The sequence below is a fragment of the Acipenser ruthenus genome, chromosome 23 (genome assembly GCF_902713425.1).
Source record: "Acipenser ruthenus chromosome 23, fAciRut3.2 maternal haplotype, whole genome shotgun sequence".
Taxonomy (NCBI): domain Eukaryota; kingdom Metazoa; phylum Chordata; class Actinopteri; order Acipenseriformes; family Acipenseridae; genus Acipenser; species Acipenser ruthenus.
The window spans coordinates 11,344,027-11,364,406 of record NC_081211.1 but is presented as its reverse complement, the minus strand read 5'-3'; the positions used below and the strand labels follow the sequence as shown (position 1 = coordinate 11,364,406).

At 43.1% G+C, this 20,380-nt stretch overlaps 1 protein-coding gene across 1 annotated transcript; it reads right to left on the bottom strand.

The window, feature by feature from the left end:
- Nucleotides 1-856: 856 nt before the first annotated feature.
- LOC131699750 (telomeric repeat-binding factor 2-interacting protein 1-like) lies at nucleotides 857-19,239 on the bottom strand. Its single transcript, XM_058997754.1, has 4 exons — nucleotides 19,168-19,239; nucleotides 16,953-17,093; nucleotides 14,243-14,454; nucleotides 857-1,903 (listed from the first exon to the last, which is right to left on the bottom strand). The coding sequence occupies exons 2-4, from the start codon at nucleotides 17,086-17,088 to the stop codon at nucleotides 1,205-1,207; spliced, it is 1,047 nt and encodes a 348-aa protein (XP_058853737.1). The 5' UTR covers nucleotides 17,089-17,093; nucleotides 19,168-19,239; the 3' UTR covers nucleotides 857-1,204.
- Nucleotides 19,240-20,380: the final 1,141 nt, after the last annotated feature.

The window sequence follows — 20,380 nt, the reverse complement described above, 5'->3', positions numbered from 1 at the left end:
AAACAATAATACTGTATTACAATGCAGTTTACATTGTCAATGTTGCATCCTCAAAAAAGTCAAGCAGGTTAGTTAGACACGATCTCCCTTTATAACATACAGCACTATGAAATACAATTGCCACCCTATTTTTGGAAAAAAAAAAAAAAAAATGTCAATGTAACAAAACGGGAGACACTAACATTGTATAATTTAAAATGTTCTGCTGTAGAACATTTATTTTACTATCATACAACATGTATGTATAAATGTAGTGCTGCATATGTACATGTGAATGCATGGGTGTACAGGTGCCTTTATACAGTACATCCTCAGATTCTGAATCTTTGTGCTGAAGAATGTCCTTACCAAGTTCCATCCCTTGGATAAGCAGTTCTATAGATCTATGTAAAGATGTTACTGCAACAGGTACACATTGCATCTTTTTCAGTGGAGACTACCAGATGGCTGTATTGGTGTACAGCCAGCCCCCCGTGTCAGCCAGTCCTAGTGCTCAACAGAGCTTACCTGCCAGTGAAAACACACCTTTACATAAATCCCATCCAACACCTTGTCTGTGCAAATCACATCACCGCTCTATTAGAAAGATGATAGAGGAGATTTTAGTTTGCCTGCACATGACGTGTGCATTGAATTCATTCTTTTCAATGTGACGGGCGACTGAACTAAAAGAGTGATGCTTCAAAGCTTTAAAAGTCTGTTGTTCTCATGATGAGCGACGTGATCACAGCTCCATCGTGTGAAGAGAGCGAGCCTCCCACTCCAATTTACTTGACAGGTCTCTGTATACTCTGTATATCCACACCTCGATGAATGAACACCAACAATATAAAATGCGCAGAAATCACATTTTTTATTAGGAACAATTCAGAAGAAAAATGCAGATTGTCCATCTTGTCAGATAACTATTAGTTTTTTTTTACAGTGGGGAAAAACTTGGTAACAAAGATAATACATTTATTAACCAACGTCAGGATTTCAGCTGACAAACACATTCTCTTTGATATCCTGGTGTATTCATTTTTACAAACAGGAGACAGTAATATTGTCATCGTCACAAAAACATTTTTTAAATCTGAACCAAAACAATCCAGTTTCCAAACTGCACTGAAAAATGTGAACCATTTCACAGTCTTTTTTATTTTTATTAAATCAACATACAAAAACAACAAGAGCAAAAAACAGCCTTTAATCCCTCTGCAGGTCAGGCACTGAAAAATGCCCCCCTCCTGGCCACGTCCTCCTCCCCGTACTTGAGTATTAGAGCCTGTTTTGTGGCGGGGTCTCCTGACTGCAGAGCCAGGTCGTCGTGCTGTGTCCAGAGGGGTCTCCCGTCCGCTCTGCGGCCGGTGCGCAGGTAGTGCTGCGCAGCGTGGAAATCACCGCTGTTCTTCAGCAAGCCCTTCACCACGCACACCAGGTCCACTTCAAACTTGTCCATCAGGAACTGCACAGCAGCGATGGCGTCTACCAGCTCAGCCTCAGAGGGGTCAGAGAAATCTACAACAAAGGAGTCTCTGTAGATTATGAACTTACAAAGACAAGACAAGCTGTAATGGCCCCCCCCAGCCACGGGCACGCTCTCCTGGCCAGCTAAAGCACGCTGGGTCCCTGCCTTTCTCTCTTCAGCCCCTGGTTCAGTTTCCAAGGCATGTCTCTCTTCCTGGGTTTCAGAGGGATCTGAGGGGTCGGACGCTCCCTCCTGCATCTGGGAATCTACAATGAAGGAGTCCCTGTACTTCACATACTTGCAAAGCCAAGACAAGGGGCTTTGGGGTACTTCTAACTCGGCTCTCCCAGCCACGGGCACACTCTCCTGGCCAGCTACAACACTGTGGGCCCCGGCTTCCTCCTGCTCTCCTGCCTCACCAGTCACTTCTAGATCTGGGGTCTCATCATCAGGCTGAAAAAGCAACAGATAAAAAGTCAGACAAGTGAGAGAACAATACTAGAAATATGCAAGAAAGATACGGCAGCTGAGGCGGATTTACTGGAACATATAAGCTTAGTGGATGCTTAACTCTTTCAGTGCCAAGCCTTTATGAACAGAGCACAGATCTGATTTAATTACAGCACCGACAAGCACAATTTGAAATGGTTTATTTACGTGCCTTTTCATTTGAATACTTTAGTTCCTATTGGTAATGTTGTTATACAGTTAAAGATGGATTCATGTTTTGATGATGCAGCGGTGACATTCTGTACAACCTTTCAGTTCATTAAGATAGCTATTAATGAAACGTGTTGATTAGAATGATATAATAAAATCAGCTTTTTAGTGTCGGAGATTCATACATTATTATATTTGTAAAGATAATAATTTATGATGGGACAGGTACCGGTTTAGTATTTGGCATTTCCACATGTCTGTCTCAGAAGTGACCTGTAGCAATTTTCAAGCTCACAGTCAAGGGGGGACTTAAAAATGAGTCCCACACAGAAACATGGTTTAGTTTAGTTTTTATTTTCTAACTCTTCAATGGCTAACTCTTCAGTGGTCACAATGAATGTACTTTTCACATGTTCCAGTAGCTGCCTGTTTTTGCAGTTTCTCTTGTTCTGTTATTTACATGGACAGCAGAATGTGTGTAGGGCCGGTGTGTGCAGTTCTGATGATGATTCTGTGAGTGCGCCAGTATTAACTGTTTACCAGTATTGGTATTTCTGTGGTCCTGTTTACCGTTGTGGGTATTCAGGCCACGAACAACAGCGCCCTCTGCGGGCTAACAGAAAATATAGAAAATAATAAAACTGGGCACCAGTGCGGCGTTTTCAATGAAACCTTGTGTCTCCCGTGTGTGTCAGTGAATTGCCCACCACCCTTCCAAAGTATGCATATACAGTGCTACCCGTTATAACACGACCTGTTATAGTGCAGAATCTGTTATAACACATTAACCCTTTGCGGTCCATTTATTAATTGCGCGTCAGGCACGTCAGGTATAATTAATTTTCACACGCGCAGTTAATTTTAGACGCGCTGTTTAAAAGTATTTTTTTCCACAGTCAAACGGGTTTAAATGGCCCTGCATATCAACAAAGCACTCACTAGGCATCTCCAGCCCCGCCCCACCCTTTCGTTTGCGATAGCGTTCACCTATGTAAGAAATAAATAATAATAATAATAATAGTACATACCGATCGATCATCTCCGGATCACTCGTTTTACCACCAAACTCCTCAATAATGCGATCCAAGTCATTATTTTATTACTATAACATCTCAAAAAAGCTCTGCAAATGTCCGTGTTTTCTGTGCGCTGATTCAGTCAGCCAACTTGTTTACTTACGACCGCCCCCGTTATCTGATACCTGATACCATGTATGACTATTCATGAGATACGCCTTTTTTTTTTTTTTTTTTTTTTCGACTTGTCTCGGCTCCTGTCGCTCCCACTCGGCAATTGAATGGTTTTCTCGGCTTTTTCCGGAGAAAAAACGACTAGACACCCATTTATTGCGTTGCTATAATGATGTCGGACCCAGTCCGACAAAGGACCTGTGAGGAATAATTGCAATGTCGGACCCAGTCCGACAATGGACCGCAAAGGGTTAAGATCGTGACTCATATAACTGGGACATGTAGTGCTCATTAAGCTCCTGTGCTTGCATTGCATTTTTGTGCTTCTGTGTTATTTATTTACAGTTTACAACATTTATTATTAAAAATACACACTTTAAGAGTGGTGTAAACCTTAAACTGGTGCAATAGCAGTTTGTATTATACTGTATATATTGTAACAGCCGGGGAGTTAGACTGTTACACGACAGGTCTACGGACCCTGCTGTTTGTTTGTGTGTGTGTTTGCTAGCAGGGAAGTGGTAAGCTTGCCTCCGCTGGGATTGGTGGGTGACGTCCGGGGAGGCGGGACATGAAAGCATACAGGGCGGAGCAGAGCCGAGTGAGACAAGCTGCTGTGTGAATGTGCTGCTGGGAGACAGCGAGACTGTTTGTTGTTTTTGGTGTGGTCCAGGCCAGGAATAATCGTCCCAATAAACCCTGGATTCGAGTACCTGCAAATTGTGTGTGTCTCTGTGACAGAAATAGAATGAGTTCTGGTTGTAAATCTCCCTCCCGACCTGTGAGGGCGCTAAGCAGCGAAAGGGAAAGGCTTTGGACGGGCTGGCCTGACAGTTCTTTCCCCGGGCTGGGAAGTCGGTCAGTCTGGAAGAAGGCGAGACTCTGTTGCAGGAATGTATTGACCTGGAAGGTAAACGAGGTAGCAGCTGCAGACAGTAGAGAGAGCTGCACTCGTTTACCAAGGGGTCATGCGTGACAGCATAAAGGGGACGGAGGATCGTAAATCTTTTCCTTCGCTTGGTTCAAAGCCAGATACGGAACTGGAAGGACCCCATTGAATTGTATTGTGAAAAGTGTTTGGGAGTGTTTTGTTTGTTTGTAGCACTGTTAGTAATTGTCTTTTGTTTGTAAATTCACTAGACGGTTAACACATCTCCGGAGCTGTCGCTTTGGGCCAGCACTACCTGGAACAACAACACCACAGTCACTGTTTATTGTTATCACCCACCTCGAGCACTATTGCATGCACCCGGACTGGTGACTGTGTTTAGCGTTATTGTGGGGCGGATAACGTGTTGTTATTTACTGGGGTTTTGTAAGCAGGGGTTTCGCTGTCAATCGTCACTCTCGTAATTTGCGAATGTTTTTTGAAAGTGACGACAAAAAAAAATGTGGAATCGTCACCAGTGACGATCGTTTCTGTTTGTACTATAAAAAAAAAATCCCTTTTGTTAAAATCACACACGACGTCTCTTTCTTCAAAAGAAGGGATCGCTAAACCATAGAGTTACTGCTGCTGATCAGATCAGCGCCTCGGCCTCAGATTCATTGACTCTGCAACGTTCTCATCCCGTGGTAGATGATGTAAATGCAGTCAGCCATTCAGCGCCTCAGTTTCATGTTGCGTGTCAGTTACCATGGTAACCCAGACCGCTTTATGAGGCTGTGCTCGGTGCTGCTGTAGCTTTCAGCCTCACATTATTCTTTGCAACCTGACAGCTTCTGCTGCTGCGCTTTCACGATTACAGAGTTCTGCTCAAACCTTTGCATCCGCAGTGTTCGCGCCATTGCGCCAATGCCCCGCTGAAATAAAAAATGTCCCGCTGAAATTCTCTTAACGCGCCCGTGTGTCCCCCTTCCCTGACCAGACACAATCAATACCGATACGCAGTAAATGAATGCATGTTGTATTACCATGACATGTCTGACGACAGGCTAATCTTTTTTACTTGTTTGTTTACACTTGCGTTTTCATAATTAAACTCCCGTGTTTTTATTCTCCAGTCCAGTAGAATGCGATCACACACCCTCCCTGGTTACAGTCATTTTCACAGTAAAGCCTGGACAACAACATCAGGCTTGTTGACAACATAGCCCGGCGCAAATATAACCTCGTATCCCTGTTACACCCGACCATTACCTCTGGAAGAATAAGTAATCAGCTTCGGCAGTGACTGCTGAAATATAGGTTATTATAGTTGTGCTTAAAAATACTGCGTGCAGAAGATTTGTGAACCGAAAACGCATCATTAACTAAAAAAAAAAAAAAGCCGACGGTAAAGTTATAAAATATGTGAAATGTATCTTTTCTATGACCAAAAATGCTAAAATTCAGGGCCAAAATTATTCCGTATGTGTTAAGCACCAACTGTCTCTTGACCATTTCACCAGTAGGCCTATCGAGCATGATAAAACGGCACTGTATATATGCCTGCAATACATCTTTCATTGAGAAAACACCACTGGAATCGGAATAAAGGAAATTATTATGTAATATACAGTTCACGTGCAGCATGGTTTTGGTAAGTAGCATTTTCAAAACCATATCATTATGTGCAATATTAAAATAAGTTAAAAACCTAACAAATCCACAAAACCAAAGAAATACATAGTGTATATCTGACATTTTATTTGTAGTGTTCTGTGTAACACGCCTATCGTTTAACCTGAAGCAGATATACGCGTTTATCACAACAACACCAACGTGTGTTGTAAAAATAAAGCAACAATTGTTTTGAAAACTGTCCAAAATATTTACTTGGTGGCCAAGAATGAAAAATGTCAATCAACGTTTAGTCGCTAACACCAGACTGATGTGCTGTGACAGAGCGTTCAGTGCACACACGACTAATTTACATATTAAATATGTACATTTTAAAAAGGCCTGTTTAAATGTAATATAAACAGTTGGGCGGTTACTGCAGTCTGTCTGGGATTTAAACTAAAAGCCTAGTCTTTAACTCATTTTATTTCCTGTGTGAGTTCATGCCTGCAAGTCGATATTTATTTGTTTCAATGACTCGATTAAAGTTTATTGTAACTTAAGTATTATTGGTTAATTTCAAAATACAGAATGTATGGCCAGTCAGAAACCGCAGTATTGTCATGCGGTCTAGTTTGACAAGCCGTTACGTCTGGTGTGAGCGTAGTAAGAGTTTTTAGCTTTCAATCCAGTGAAAAAATGTGGATTGTTTGCTCAATACCAGTACATTACTAGCAAAGGGCGATTAAGACGAAATACCATCAAGATTAAAAACGCCAAAAATGTCTTGCGACTGAAGCTCTCTCTAATTTCCCTGCCATCATCAGTGATTTGTGTGGTAACAAGCAGGGACATCCATTACACTGATACTAGGTAAGCATTTTATTATTATTTTTTAAATGTTAGATTGCGAGGTTCAGGGGGCGTGGAGCTGGGGGCCTCTAATCTTCTAATCTTTTAATTTTCTAATCTCCCGTTAATTAGCATCTATTTACTATTTAAGACCTGATCACCTAGTGTCTAGTGTTTCGTTTTAGTAGCAAACGCTCAGACACCGTTGTTTCGTGCTTCACCGCTAATATCTAAACTTCGTTGTCTCTCTCACTGCAGGTCATTTCTCTGCACATCGCTGCCAAGATATTATCAATAATTTTCCTACCTGCTCAGGTGATCTTTCTTTTTATTCAGCTTCTCTTTTCGGCTTCAAGAGCTCCAACGTTACTCTTTCCTGTTCCACCCGGTCTCCACCTCAGCATCAGAGCCATCCGGGGCGCAGCTTCATTACTCAACTTGTCTGCAACTTTATCAGAAAGTCTGGTCCTCCGTTAAACTTTCAAGCTCCTTCGACAAGACATCGACATTTCCGTTGTCTGCGATTGCCTTCCTTTAGCTCTATTTAATTTCCACCACGAGGCCTTGTCTGCAGAATCTTTCTTTACTCCTCGCCTGCAATCAGACGCCCCTCCCCCGCTCCCACAGAGCCAGCACAATTATCGTTCCATCAGAAGATCCTGCCCTGGACCTCCATCAGCTACGTTCAACCTTTTAAAGACATATCCAACCCATTATAAGCTCCATTTCAACCAGTGGCGGCTCGTGACTTGACTGGTCACAACATTCTCCAACGACACTATTGTACTGTAACTTTTCCACCGGTGCCTCACAGACCATGGTTACCACGGCAACGCCCTCATTGAGTGACTGCGGGGAGTGGTAAGTTGCTATGGTGACCAGGCAGCTTCATCAGGCTCTGCGTGCTCTGTGCCTCGGTACTGCAATCTTCCGGCTTCCTGTTGCTGCTCTTTCACAACTGGCGGAGACGAATTCAACACGCCGAACCATGACATCTAAATACTGCGTTAACTTATCTATATTCATGACTAACTGTCCTAAAACATGTCTAGAATATTTATTATTCAAATCTAAAGCAAATGTTGTTCTACATAGACAAGGATTTAATCGTAATAACTTAATAGATTCTACCCTGATTCACTCAAGTCAATGGTTTAATTGCAATCATAACCTCTGGATGGCAGTATAATACCATAAGTTCTCTCTCTATATGTATTAAACCAGTTTGGTATCACTGCGAAGCTCGGACACTACAGCTTTTCTATCTATTCTCGCAGTTATCACTGTGAGGGATTCTCGGGAATTCCCCTCCTGCCTCATCCTTTGTCTATCTCTATCAACTGACATTCTTCAATTTCAACTCTACCTGCCCCCCCCCCCACCGCCCTTCGAGGACATGGTCATGAAGCCATGCACTTGTCGGCTTTCTGAGATGCTCCGAATCTACCGTCACATTAACTTCCAGCTTCCCTGCACCAGGCTTCCATCCCAGTGACCTCTTCCTGTTCCCGGATTCGTGCTTCCTCATCTGGCTTCTCTCCTTCAAACCGACAAATTTCACCAAGGCACTTTATTCAACCTTCAAGTTTTCATTTCAGCAACGTGAGCTGCCAGTCAGAAACGGAAACCATGTCCTACAACTATCATCATTTCAGTCAAGTGTCCTCCTACCCTGCGATTAGACAATACACTCAGACTGCTCCCGACCAAATCAATAAATTTTGCAATAGCCTCAGAGCAACGCATTCTTCATCCTCTCAGGTTCTACAGCGGCCTCAGCTCTATGCATTCTTCATCTCTGGCTTTATCTAAATCACTTTTCACTCAAAGACCAATATCCACCGCATTCAGCAGATCTCTATGCTCTACAGCAGACCACCACACTACCGATGGCAGTCCACCGTTCACCATTACAGATCACTGCTTCAGCAGATCTCTGCGCTCTGCAGCAGACCACCACACTCTACCAATGGCAGTCCACCATTCACAATAACAGATCACTGCTTCAGCAGATCTCTCTTTCTACAGCAGACCACTGCTCATCATTGACAGTGCTTCATCGTTACTTCTTCAGATCTCTGCACCGTTCAGCAGATCCCGTCCTCTCTGTTAATTGCTCCTCACTGCAGCAGATCTCTGCTTCCTCTTCAGATCTACTCACTATTATAGCATGCAAAGTTGCTTTAGTTTACAGTTTAAATCTGTACCTGCACTACTCCAGAGCTTCCAACGCTTCCGCTTTCCTCCAATATGCAGATCACGGCAGCATTCCACAATCAAGGCTAATGCTAATCCCCATCTAATCAAAATACGAGGTGCTTGACCTTCTCAGCAATCTATTCGGATGTCCTCACATCCTCTCAAATATTACAGCATTAATGCATGGTGAGAGACGTGGTATGAGACTGGAAATCTGTCTTGATTATGAGTTAAGGAGTTCCACTACTAGGAGAATGACTGGAGTTGTGAAACCCAATCTCTGAATGTGAGTTCACCTTTTCCATTTCAAGCAGACAGGATAGTAGCAGACCGCTGATCGATCCTGTATTAACTAACACGTAGGATGGTCGACATCTCCTCTCTTCCCTTGTTTCCAGAAAATGGAGCACAAAATGTGCTGAGCTTCCCCAGCAGTCAATTTACAATGTTCGTTCAGTTCCAGCCGCTACCTCAACCCTCAGTTCCAGCTCCCCTTCGGCCTCTACTTTCGGTATCCAAGTTCCGTCAGCTGGTCCCGTCTGCTGCCCCCCCCCCCCCCCCCCCCCAGCAGACTCCCCGGCTTCATCAGCTGCTATTTGACTGAATCCTACTCTCAGTAACCTGCTTCAATCTGCTCCGCATTTCATGTCTGCAGCCCTCGCCCTTCTTTGAGAGCTTCATATTCTACAGCTTGATCAGTGTTTTCAGCCTTCTGTGCCCAGAATCGGATTCATCCTATTCCTTCAAACAAAACCAGATCCTGGCTTTCATCGTCCATGGTAGGGATTCTCTCTCTCTCCCCCCCCCCCCCCCCCCCATTTTCTCCATACCAGCAGTTCGCCTGACCCTCCGTGAGATTCTTAAGAGCCTTCCCTTCTGCCTCACCTTCCCGCTTGTCTACATCAATGAACATTCTCTGTTTGCTCATTCTACTCTTCGGAAATGCCACTTCGCCCCATACAAGGATCTACCTATGGAGATCATCTGCATCTGAGCCCTCTTCTGTCTTCTCAGGAGCTCAGAATCCACAGTTTCTTCTATTTCTAATTTTACTCCATCATTCAGTTGTGTACCTCCACGACGGATCCATTTCAGCGTGGTCACTTCATTCAGCGGTCAAGCAGAGTCCCCTATCTGCCCATTCTTTTCAACGTCAAGGTATCTCTCTGCATCTCAGCCTTCTTCAGTCTCCTCAGAACTCGAAGTTTCTTCTGCTTCTAATTTACTTCATCATTCGGCCGTACCTCCAAGATGGATCAATTTCAGCATGGTTAGTTCATTCAGCTGTCAAGTAGAGTCCCCTATCTTCCCTTCTTTTCAACATCAAGGTATCTCCCCAGCAAGAAACCTTAACCCCCCCCCCTTGCCCCCTAGACCCTCAGTTCATTGATTCCTCTCGCTCCTATCATCTCTCATCGCTGGTTCTCAACCCACCTCTCCACCCTCCAGAGCAAGCCTCCTTCCTCTACCCCCCCAAGGACCCTCAGTTAATTGATTCCTCTCGCTCCTATCATCACTCATCACTGGTTCTCAACCCACCTCTCCACCCTCCAGAGCAAGCCTCCCTCCTCTACTCTACCCCACTCCTCGGATCACTCGTCACTGGATCTCAACCTACCTCGCCTCCAGAGCACGCCTCCCCCACCCCACCCCCCAAATCATTCTGTAGGCACAGCCCCCTCTGCTGCAAGGGCCAACATCAATCACAGCCAGATCATGAATGTGGGGAGCTGGCCCTCTTCTGCAGTGGATTCTTTCATTCATTCATTCTCCTCTCATATAGTTGCAGCCCATTTTAAAATCGCTAGCATTACCGGAGTGGGGGCTACCTGTCCGCCGGGGCCACCAGAGGTTTTCCCCTAATCGGCCTCAAGGGGGGTTTTTCCTCTCCACCGAGCGGCAGGTATACACATAGTCACATCCTACTAACAATTACTAATCTCCCTCTGTTTGTCCTGTTCGTCCTTCTGGTCTTTTGTTTATGTTATGCGTTGGCATGTGCTGTCTTTTGTTTGTCTCACGGTGTGGGAGTTTTCGTGAGGTGCCGGGGGTCCATCCTTTGGGGGGCAAGTGAGTCTCACTTCCCCGACCTCAGGGCTAGGCATCCGCCTCCCTTACCTTCAGGGGGGTTCTCATCACGTGAGTCAGAGCGGACCCCCGGCCAAACTCTGTCCTGTCGCAGCTCCTGCGCTCATCTCTCTCGAGGCTCTCTTCTATTCTGCCTCTCTTCAGGACGTGGTCACTCGTGCTGAGTCCTATACTAACCTCTATGCTTTGTCCTTATTTTCAGGTCCCAGGCAGCGTGACGTCTCGACCAATCAGGGGTTTTACGAGCGCCCCTTACAGAAGCCTCAGATGCTGGGTACCTCTCTCATCTCCTCTCGAGGGGCGGCTTTCCAAGTCATAACCCTCATATGTGTTTTCGGTTGCTGGGTCCTCCGCCCCTGGGATGTGCGGCATCGTCGCCCTCAGTCAGTGACCTCTTTTCTATCCTGTCTTCGGTCGCTGGGTCCTTTCACCCCTGAGATGTGTCGGCATCGTCGCCCTCAGTCAGTGACCATCTTTTCTATCCCGTTTCGGTTGCTGGGTCCTCTGCCCCTAGGATGTGCGGCATCGTCGCCCTCAGTCAGTGACCACATTCTGTCCTACTAACTGCTCCTTGCTGCTTCTTCTGCCTTATCCTTCACCCCAGCTCACGCCCAGTGAATTAGCATCAGTACTGTACGTTTTAGTCACCAATAATTTAAAAATGCCAGTAATATGTTTTCGTATTGAGGTCAGCTGTAGAGATGCGTGGATAGTGAACTTTTATTTGCCTTCTTTTCTATAACTATCATCAATATAAATACATGATTGCGGTAAACTTGTGCGCGCGAATTAAAAAACAAAACTGTTAGCCAATACTGTAAAATGTCGCAGAAGAAAATCCACTCGTTTTTTCAGCAAGAGTGAAACAGAACAAACAGAACAACAAGTTGTAGAAAATGAAGACTTGGATTCGGAACAGCAGAAAAAAAAGAACAAACAAAGCTCACAAGCGTCAGATAACAGAAAAAGAAAACAAGCAGCAAAGTTTCATCCTCATTGCAAAACTCCATGGGTTGTATGTAATATTCTAACACACTTTTTTTTTTCTTTTTATTGTAAAAAGACATACATGGTATAAGTAATTCATAATGCATTCTGTGTCTGTATGTAACTTTTCAGGGCAAAAAAATCTGGTTCTTGAGTTTTAATGTTCTAAAACTTTACAGCTGTAAATTACCAATTTATTTAAACTGTAGAGCATTATTAAAATGGTTTAATTAAATAATTGTTTTGGTCAATACAGTGATTTAAGGTATAACATAAAAAAACAGGATTCATAACACCCTTGAAGACTTGAGCTGTGCGCCAGTAGTGACTACTGAATATCTGGAGTGACTAATGTTTTTAGAAAGTATTAGTCACTAGTGACTACAAAAATTTAGAACCCAGGGGAAACCCTGTTTGTAAGCCATGATTATCATTTCCTGCAGTGCTTCACACATTGGTGTGTACTTCCGGAGGATTACTGTTTGGTCACCAGACCGGGATTTCTATTAAAATAAAGACCCCTTTTCCAAACCGGATTCCAGTTTCCTTTGTGATTATTCTTGCACTGTATCACCTCTGCACCTGTATCTACTCAGCAGCCACTTTGCCACAGTCTCCTTCCTTCATTTTCCACCGTACGCTGCAATATTGATTTGGCTTGTGGGCATTGGAAATGATTTCGGCAAGAAAAATGCCAATATTCGTTATAAGGTGAAACACAAATAACGCGCTCTCCTAATTATGGACCCCGACAGCCACATTATAATGGGGTAGCACTATATGTGTATATATATATATAATTATTGAAAGTGTGTTTTTTTTTTGTAAGGCTCTCACAGCAGTCTACACGACCGGGGTCCAGCTTTGTCAACTCACCTGAATCTTTCCGTGGTTGAAGCGGATCTCCACACTCTAATTCCTAAAGTGAATCTCTTTACCCAGCGGCTCAGAGAAGCCTCACACGCAGGTTTTGCAATTTAATCTCAATCCCATTAAATGATGTGAATGCTTCATTTTAAACAGGCTACACATATAGAACATATTGAAAATACAGGAACAGGGATGACAGAGTCACCGATCTGCTGAGCACACCGGACACGGATGAAGCAGGGAATAAAGAAATGAACACATTGATTTAAATGAACTAATCCACACCACAGGCCAAGTCAACCACGCTAAATCTCCATTCTACTGCTTCAATTCTTTTTGTTCAGTTCGTGCCTGGTGTGCACTGGCTCTTAGATGTGTATTCCTCACAGCACTCATGCATGACCCAATTGTTGTGCATTTGAATGAATGACCAGCCGAAATCAATCAATGTGTTCCAAAAATACAAAAAACTGAAATATATCTTACAGCTGGCAACCTACAGAGAACACAGCAAAAAACTCAAATATATCTTACAGCGGGCAACCTACAGACAACACAGCAAAAAACTCAAATATATCTTACAGCGGGCAACCTACAGACAACACAGCAAAAAACTCAAATATATCTTACAGCGGGCAACCTACAGAGAACACAGCAAAAAACTCAAATATATCTTACAGCGGGCAACCTACAGAGAACACAGCAAAAAACTAAAATATATCTTACAGCGGGCAACCTACAGAGAACACAGCAAAAAACTATCCACCTTTCAGTGTTTGCATCATATGAAATCACACTTTTTAAATAAGTTACAAATATACGTATTGTCATTTTACTAACTTTAATAAAACACTGAGTGATTACAGTACCTTTGTGCCGTGTCTGCAAAACAACACATTTACAGCAGATATAATAAACATTATAGATTGAAATTGATAGAAATGATGCAAACAATTGAGTCGTCAGAGTATTTTAACTCGCTTTTCTCTTTCTTTTTTTTTTTTAGGCAGGTGTGGAAAAAGCTAGCGTGTTGTGAAAGACAGGCCCCGTTTACTGATATCAATATACAGAAAAAAAAATCATTTTATATTTGATGGACTGTCTATCATTTGAAGCCTAGTGAAGAAAAATATTATGTTCCGTTTTATAGGGCATGGTATTCTGGCATTTTAGCTGACAATATATTTCTACGCCACACTGGTGCCCCCATAGACATACAAATCAAATACAGGGGCTCCAATTGACACAAGATGTGTCCTTCTCTCCAGCAGAGCATTTCATACCATGCCCTTGATAAACTCCAGACTGCCAGCAATGCGAACGGTTCTTATGCTCGTGTGTCTTCATAAGGCTGTGTGGTTTATTGTTTAAAGTGATACGTCATCATACGTTGCCGTTATTCCTGAAACTTGGCAGAAGCGTGATTTTTTTTTTCTGCACAAGGTAAAAATGTGTAAGGCTTACCTCAAATTTCCAGATGAACCATTCCAGAAACTCCTGCTTCCAGCGCTCTGCACGGCTGCTCTGTGTGAGCGGGACCGACTCCGTAGCGACCTCTTGTCCTTGACGAATCTCCTCTTCTGTGTCGCTCACCTCCTTCTCCAGGGTTTCTTCCTCTTTCTCTGCTCCGTTTGTCGCCTCCTTCATTTCCTCTGGCTCCACAGCCTGGTTTTCCACTGAAACAAAAGCAGGCCCATTCATTTGTGAAATACTGAACACATCGTAAAGATTTCTCTCTTTACACAACAGCAGGGCTCTGAATTGCCAACAAAACGGGAAAGGCCAAAATGGCCTTCAGTTCAATACATTTGTAGAGGCTCCCAAGGCCACTAAACTGAAGTCAATGTCAAAGTGTAGAATGTTGCGTGATTCATATATACAGCTAATTGTTGGCCACAGCAAGAAAAACTGTTTAACTTAATAATAGCTATTTATTTATTCAGAAACTTATGTTTGTTTGTTTTTGTATCAAGCAGCAAGCAGCCTCAACAGGGCTCCAGACTAAATGATTGCCTTTGGAGCCAACGGCTCCAGGGCCAGAAGAAATTGGTGGCCAATCAAATTGTGGGGTGCCACTTTAAGAGCAAGTTGGCTGTTACCATATTCAACTGCTTCAACTACAACTTAAGACCCTAACATGATACTAAAACATGAACTTCTTTTAGTCCTCACTTGTTTGTTGCCTCATTCTGTTCAATAGGTACACTATGCAGCTGATGCCTGTGATTAACTCTGCGTTTGATATTTGTGACATAAGTGTTGTGTATGGAAGTCTGTTTGTGTGCAGGTGTAACATGCTGAGTGTCCCTGTTCAGTGTGAGTCCAGTCCTGGTCTCACAGCATGCAACACAGCCAGCGCTTATGTTTTTACTGTACATCTAACCATTTTTATTTCCCCAGGAGTACATTTCCTAATTACAGTCCCAAGTATTTCTATGTGTTCTGCTTTCACCGTTCTTAAAATGGTCAGTTTGAGAAATACTCTTTGTTTTCCTGCAGCGGCTGACCGTGCTTCAGTACAAAACTACCTTACTGTTTTTCATGATGGTAACATTAACATCACAGTGCCTGCTTCTTTGGCTGAACTCAAGAGATATTATCAGCTTGTCATGTAACTAGCTCAATTAAATCATCCTCAGACTTGTGAAGTCAAACAACGATGGCGTTTACATGGACGAGTCACGACACTTTTACTCACAATGTTTTTGCCGTACTTTTCAGGAAATGCGTTGCTATGCTGTTCTGTTCTGAAAAGTGGGCCGTACCAATGCAGATTAATGCGGATACGATGTATTCACGTGACAACGAGTCGAGTTTCATGTGCATGTTTGCATGGAACCGAATATACCTGGGATAAGATACAGCTGCTAAAGAAGATGCAACAAACGATAGAAATCTGTTTGTGTTAACTCAAAACTTGAAGCACACTACGATTGGAGTGGCGAAAGACAACATTGGTTTATTGGAGTTCACAAAGCTTGATACGGTAACCGTTCCACTTCTGTTTTTTAAATTTTAATTATTGACCTGCCTTTCAGCCCTTCATTATAATTCTTTTCTTTATGTTAAGTTTCCATTTTGTTAATGGCACGTGTGCAACACACAACCCTGAAGTGTATTTTTATTTTAAAAATGTCTTGAATGCAGCGTTTCATTTTAAGCACAGTGTTTATGCAACATGCACTCGCACACGTTTCATCATCATCACAGCTGGGTTCCTGTATTGTGCTGGTGTTAACACAGCACCTCTGCACTGCCAGGCATTTCAATCACATTGATATCGTCCCTCTCGTGCGTCACTTTAAAACATCTCATATGCTGGCTTTTTTTCCCCATCATAGAGCATTCACACATATTGACACCAGTGTTGTGTATGGAATTGGTGCAAATTAACCCAATTCACGTAATCATGTTATTATTTAGACCCAAACACTTTTTAATACAGGCGTCTCTCTAGTTGCTGTAGCAGAAAGGGCACTGCGGCCATGCCAGTGAAGAGACATGCATTTTGAGGGGCATTGGGGCAACTGGTCAGAGCACCCACAGCAATCACTGCTGTTCACTTAGAAACACTGCATCCTCAGAAAACCCCCGTGACAAAAAACAAAGCTCTATAATAAAAGACATGTACCCCAGAACTGCACGACTGAACAAATGAGCCGCCTCCTTCTCAATACAGAAAGAGAGATCGTGTTTTGTTCCTCGCAGTGGAGTTTTTGTGTTGACACCCAGCGTTTCGAATCAGCCATTCAGCTGTCTGAATGCACTGTTACAGACTAACTGAATAGTATCTTCTGATGACAATATTTAAGTTTTGTTCAGGTTGCTAAATATAATGTATTCAATGCAATGCTGCTTAATTTGATTGTGAACTGGAGTTTACCTGTTTTAATTGCATGCATACGACACAGGGAAAAAACACAGAAATTAATATTTATTTTATGGGCCCCACTGTCTACCATAAAAGCCAACATTGGCTTTTATGGTAGATTAGCGATCTTTTAAAATATGTATATATAGCCCTCCTGTGATATTTCATTCACTTGGTTGATCCATGGTGAGGCGATGCTATATTTTAGTGTTAGTCAGTTAGTACTATAAAGAGGAAGCAGTGTCTATGATGCTGTAAGCAGCACGGAGCGCTACAGCACAGTGTGTTTGAGAGCTCTCTCACCTTGCGGGTGTGATGAAGTGGCTATGGCCTCGGTTTCCTCGACTCTGCTTTTCCTCTTGGTGGAACGTGTGGCCACGTTGCTGGGAGTGGCTGCCAGGTCCTCCGTGGACGAATCGCACTCTGTGGATTGCATCATCCTATCTGTCACACAGCAAGACACAGAAACCAGGCATTCTCATCATGGTGCTTTTACATGCTGTCTACAAGCCTTAACCCAGATCTGTCCAACATTCTCCAGAGCCGGGAGAGGGAGGAGCCACCGTCTCTGGAGCCGGAAGGGGGAGGAGCCACCGTATCCAGAGCCAGAAGGGGAGGAGCCACCGTCTCCAGAGCCGGAAGGGGGAGGAGCCACCGTCTCCAGAGCCAGGAGGGGGAGGAGCCACCGTCTCCAGAGCCGGAAGGGGGAGGGGCCACCGTCTCCAGATCTGAAAGTGGGAGGAGCCACCGTCTCCAGAGCCGGAAGGGGGAGGAGCCACCGTCTCCGCACCACAGCCAGAGGGAGGGGCTGCTGTATCCCAGAGCCACAGAGGGAGGGGCTGCTGTATCCCTTGTGGGGAAATGGCTGGAGTTTAAGGGGGGGATTATTCAAGGGGGGGCGCTGGCCGATTCCAGCCATGTGTGCGATGCACAAGGGGGAAAGTGTGTGGCAGGGCAGAAGCCCACCTTATAAAGTGTGTAAATGTGTAATCAAAGACTGGGTGTGTTGAATGCAAGTCTCCTCCCTGATGCTCTCATGTCACAACCCCTATCATAAGAACATAAGAACATAAGAAAGTTTACAAACGAGAGGAGGCCATTCAGCCCATCTTGCTCGTTTGGTTGTTAGTAGCTTATTGATCCCAGAATCTCATCAAGCAGCTTCTTGAAGGATCCCAGGGTGTCAGCTTCAACAACACTCAGGGTGTCAGCTTCAACAACACTATCACTCTCTCCATCCCCTTATGCTAAAATCCTAGGTGTTACTCTTGACCCCTCCTTGGACCCCAGTGCCAGCCGACACATGCAATGGTATAGCTGTGCCCAAATCGTGTGGAGAGAAACTGTGTGCAGGTCTGTGATTCAGGAGAACTATTCCTTCTCTGATATTATGTGCTGTTGTGATTGCAAACCCCATTTCCTTTATTTATTTATATTACCGTGTTTCAGTGATGTCTGTTTGAACGCAGTTGTCTTTTTTTTTTGTTTTGTTTGCATAGTAAGTTATGACCATTTTTTTTTTGCATAGTAAGATTTTGCGTGCTTTTTATGTCTATAGGCTACATAAACACATTTATTTTCAATGTCCTGTTACTGATTTTGTTTGTACAGTTTTATTTAATCATAATATACCTGTATATAGACGCATGTATTTATTTTATGCAGTCGGCTGGTATATGTGCGTATTAGTATATAAACGCATTTATTTTAAAATCAGTCTCACTTATTTACAGAGTTTCAGATGTGTAGTATTGTACATACATATACCTGTTAGCACAGTTTAGTTAATATCGTCTGTCTATCATTAGCCTCGTTAGTGCTCTCATGCCACTTCATTTGAATACATCACCATGCATTTGCATATTCAGCAGATGCTGATGAGTACCATCGTGTTATTTTTAAGGCAGAGGTCTTATGCTTTAAATCGCGCTTTATCGTGGTTGATAAAGCACTATCTAGTAGGCGCCTTATCTTTGGCTAACACGCGTGTTAAGAACCTTCAGTAAAGGAAGCCCCTATGACGCGCCACTTTTTCAGATGAAAATGACTGAACGATAAAAAAAATATCCACAGGACGTTTTGTATTAATAATAACAACAACAAAATCAACAACAGCAACCATTATGTGTGTCGTAGTTCAGTTAGTACATTTACTCCTTCGCTGATTAGGAAGAATCGATCAGAACAGTGATTGAGAATTGGGATATACTTGTGATGTTCATTCGAGAAGTTGTTTGAATTGTAAATTAAAAGAAAGTTAAATATTTTCGTTGTAAAAATGTGATTGAGCACACGTTCCGCGTTTTTCACATTACACGTTGTAACGTGAACAACGCGTAAGGTTTACATTCAGCAATCCCCTCAGAAACGGGTAACGGGTAGGAGGATGTCCCTCTGAAGCAATGGCAGTTACTGCTGTACTGCACAATACCCACCCTGCTTGCGTGTAGCCGGTGTGTCCTGTGCTAGATAGCGGCGTTGTTGATTGTAAATGCGAATCATCTGGCGTTTCTTTTACCTTGTTTTGTTAATTTCACAGAAGCAGCCGAACTTCAAGAACTGCAACCACGCGGGAGACTTGCAGTCGATATCCGGTACAATGGGCGCGTGCAAACAGTCCTCCAGTTTGAAATATAGAGCACTTTCACTTCCGGTGAAGCTTAGTGGCGGCAGCGAATGTGGCGCCATATTGGACTTGAAACAAACAAACAAAAACGACAGCCAGAAATCATTGATTTTATTGGCACATTATACATCACTTATCACTGATTTAGTACAATATGTTTGTTTAAATGACTGCTAACAGGCGGTCAGCAGTTGTAGTCGTTATTTGCATTACGATTAGCCGGTCACTCGTGATCTCTTTGGTTTCGAGTCGCAATCCGCTCCGCAGCGGCTTTACAAAGCTGCAGTGACGTCACGCAGCAGCCCTCGCAGAAGAAGATACACTGTGATTATTAATTTCGTAAACTCGCAATGCTTTAAACATGTGATTCTTACCCCAATCAATATCATTGGTCAATAACCATTATACAGTCCTTTCGAATTTGTGAACTTTTTTCTCATGTAACATTGTTACATAGGAACACCTATTGAGATCAGAGATTATGAGTTGCTGTCTGAAAAGCCACTTATTTAAATTGACTTTTTTTCCTGCTGTTATTATATTCTTTATTTCTAATTGTGATAGTATTTTGCAGATCACTTTGTATATGTCATGGTTGTTTTAGTGTTATGTTATCTGTTTTCCCCTTATTTGTGAAGTGCTTTGAGATATGTGGTTATGAAGGGCGCTATATCAAATCAAGATTATTATAATTAGTAGTATATATTATTATTGTTTATTTCCACAGACAGGCGCATCATTCCCTGTTATTGTGCTGAAATGAAAAGTTCTTCAAAAGTAAACAGAAGCCACTGGCATTGTCAGAAGTGCAAAAGTACTATTCAACGACAACATAACTTTAAACAACACATAGAAAAACATGGTAAGACATTTAAAAACAATACATCTACAACAACTAAATCTCTATGAGACTCATCAGAAAACCCGCTCCACCATGTTTGTTGTATTATTGTCATTGTGTATTTTGTAGTTAAGCCTATCATAATGCATATGTAGGCTATATATATATATTATTTGTTTATTTAGCAGACACCTTTATCTAAGGCGACTTACAGAGACTAGGGTGTGTGAACTATGCATCAGCTGCAGAGTCGCTTACAACTAC

What these genes read in the sequence shown, in the direction of transcription:
- LOC131699750 (XM_058997754.1), bottom strand. Translation starts at nt 17,088, where the DNA reads ATGATGCAATCCACAGAGTGCGATTCGTCCACGGAGGACCTGGCAGCC. An exon ending in CACTTCATCACACCCGCAAG is followed by an intron (nt 14,455 to 16,952) that starts GTGAGAGAGCTC and finishes CTTTTGTTTCAG; the next exon opens with TGGAAAACCAGGCTGTGGAG. An exon ending in GGTTCATCTGGAAATTTGAG is followed by an intron (nt 1,904 to 14,242) that starts GTAAGCCTTACA and finishes TTGCTTTTTCAG; the next exon opens with CCTGATGATGAGACCCCAGA.